This window comes from Sinocyclocheilus anshuiensis, unplaced genomic scaffold (genome assembly GCF_001515605.1).
Source record: "Sinocyclocheilus anshuiensis isolate Anshui unplaced genomic scaffold, SAMN03320099.WGS_v1.1 scaffold2525, whole genome shotgun sequence".
Lineage (NCBI taxonomy): Eukaryota > Metazoa > Chordata > Actinopteri > Cypriniformes > Cyprinidae > Sinocyclocheilus > Sinocyclocheilus anshuiensis.
Genome location: NW_015548191.1, coordinates 66,885 through 69,286, shown reverse-complemented (window position 1 = coordinate 69,286; position 2,402 = coordinate 66,885). Strand labels below are relative to the sequence as shown.

The following is a 2,402-nucleotide window of genomic DNA, read 5'->3' as shown; positions in this document are numbered from 1 at the left end:
TATATATATATATATATATATATATATATATAAAATAAAAAAATACAAATTCTGGGAAAGCAATACTTCTCTTATTTACAGCACATTACTGACTCTAGATGTCATGTTTCCTGAATGAATAAGTTGTGGAATCTGAATTTAAATGCTATTTTTCTGACTGCAGCAGATCAAACCAGAACTGATACTGAAAAAGAGCAAACAGCTACTAAAAAGGTCAGTTTTCCTCTCTCTGTCTGGTATGGAAGCAGATTCCCGGCATGTAAGAATAAAACCCTGCTGTGGTAAGTCATGACCAATGAGTCATAATTATGAGATGAAACGCTGAAATTTGACTTTAAAATTCATAATCGTGACATGCCAAATATTTATGATTAAAAACAGAATTAGACATACTAAGTCATAATTAAGTAAAAAATTATGACGTAAAAAAAATCATAATTACGTGAAAAAAGTTGAAATTAGACATTTTTTTAATTAAAATTATGATCAAATTTTTATCTTTTTTTTTGCCTTAATCTCATTTTAAATTCATGCCAGTTTCGACTTTTTGTCATAGGTTTTGTCATAGTTTGTCTTAGTATGTTAATTTTGACTTCATATCTCATAATTGACTTTTCTCTATCTATTTAGTGTTTTTCATCTCATAATTATGACTTAGTATGAATGTCAGAATTTTGTCTTAGTTTGTAATAATTACAACATTTAAAGTCATAAATTTCACTTTTCATCTCCTAAGTATGACTTTTAAAGCCATAAGCATGATTTTATTTCCTCTTACATGGCAGAAATGGGCTTCCATAGTCACTTCTTCCAGTTCTTCAGCTACGTAGTTTGTCAATGAATAAATAAGTAAAATAACTGTGTTTGACAGTGTGAGGATGAAGAGGAGGAGAGGTCGAGCAGGACTCCACGCAGAGGAAGATCCTCCAGAGCATCTGATGCTCCACAGAGAGAAGCATGTGAGTCTCAGTTACACCTGCAGCGAGCCCTTCTCCTCTCACACACCTGATCATCTGACCCTGTTTCTCTGCTTTCCCATAAGGCTCTGCTTCACAGCCGAAGGAGGTGGAGCCAGCCGTGGAGGAGGAGCCAAAAGAGGTGCACTTGATTGTGTGTTTGGCTGATTCTTCAGTTAGAGAAAAACAAGATTTAAAGAAAAAACACTTAATTCTATTTTTAAAAGACTAATGCATGTAGCTTTTTTAAATTAAAATTATGATCAGATTTTTATCTTTTTTTTTGCCTTAATCTCATTTTAAATTCATGCCAGTTTCGACTTTTTGTCATAGGTTTTGTCATAGTTTGTCTTAGTATGTTAATTTTGACTTCATATCTCATAATTGACTTTTCTCTATCTATTTAGTGTTTTTCAACTCATAATTATGACTTAGTATGAATGTCAGAATTTTGTCTTAGTTTGTAATAATTACAACATTTAAAGTCATAAATTTCACTTTTCATCTCCTAAGTATGACTTTTAAAGCCATAAGCATGATTTTATTTCCTCTTACATGGCAGAAGTGGGCTTCCATAGTCACTTCTTCCAGTTCTTCAGCTACGTAGTTTGTCAATGAATAAATAAGTAAAATAACTGTGTTTGACAGTGTGAGGATGAAGAGGAGGAGAGGTCGAGCAGGACTCCACGCAGAGGAAGATCCTCCAGAGCATCTGATGCTCCACAGAGAGAAGCACGTGAGTCTCAGTTACACCTGCAGCGAGCCCTTCTCCTCTCACACACCTGATCATCTGACCCTGTTTCTCTGCTTTCCCATAAGGCTCTGCTTCACAGCCGAAGGAGGTGGAGCCAGCCGTGGAGGAGGAGCCAAAAGAGGTGCACTTGATTGTGTGTTTGGCTGATTCTTCAGTTAGAGAAAAACAAGATTTAAAGAAAAAATACTTAATAATTCTATTTTTAAAAGACTAATGCATGTAGCTTTAGACTTGTATTTTGTTTCTTTCCTAATTTCTGCTTTTCCTAAGATCATAGTTTCAGTTCATATTATTTATGTGTAAATAAAGAATCGCTGTCCAGTACTGATGCCATCGTCACACCAAACATTTACAGATCATTTAAGTGTTTACAAATGTTTTTATTGGTCTTTGATGGAAATACTATCAGATCCAGCGTTACTTTAATATTTGACCATCACATTTTATATCAAAATCCAGTAGAAGGTTCTTGAAGACCGGGATGAGATTCGTTCCAGGTCATGTGATCAATGATTCACAGATGAAACTTAGTTTTTGATGGGACTGAAGTGTTTGTGTTAATGTTGTTTTCAGCAGAACCGCAGGAGTCTCCGCTCCACAGCTCAGACCAGAGACACTCCTGCAGGTGACACACACACACACACACACACACTCTCTCTCACACACACACACTCTCTCGCTCTCACACACAC

General features: G+C 35.5%; 1 protein-coding gene across 1 annotated transcript in view; it reads left to right on the top strand.

The window, feature by feature from the left end:
* The window catches only part of LOC107705061 (biorientation of chromosomes in cell division protein 1-like 1), a 25,271-nt gene that overhangs the window by 16,855 nt on the left and 6,014 nt on the right, over positions 1 to 2,402 (top strand). The window contains exons 13-18 of the mRNA XM_016508191.1: positions 164 to 213; positions 872 to 959; positions 1,043 to 1,098; positions 1,605 to 1,692; positions 1,776 to 1,831; positions 2,284 to 2,335. Coding sequence (XP_016363677.1) covers positions 164 to 213; positions 872 to 959; positions 1,043 to 1,098; positions 1,605 to 1,692; positions 1,776 to 1,831; positions 2,284 to 2,335 — 390 coding nt within the window. The remainder of the gene's footprint in view (positions 1 to 163; positions 214 to 871; positions 960 to 1,042; positions 1,099 to 1,604; positions 1,693 to 1,775; positions 1,832 to 2,283; positions 2,336 to 2,402) is intronic.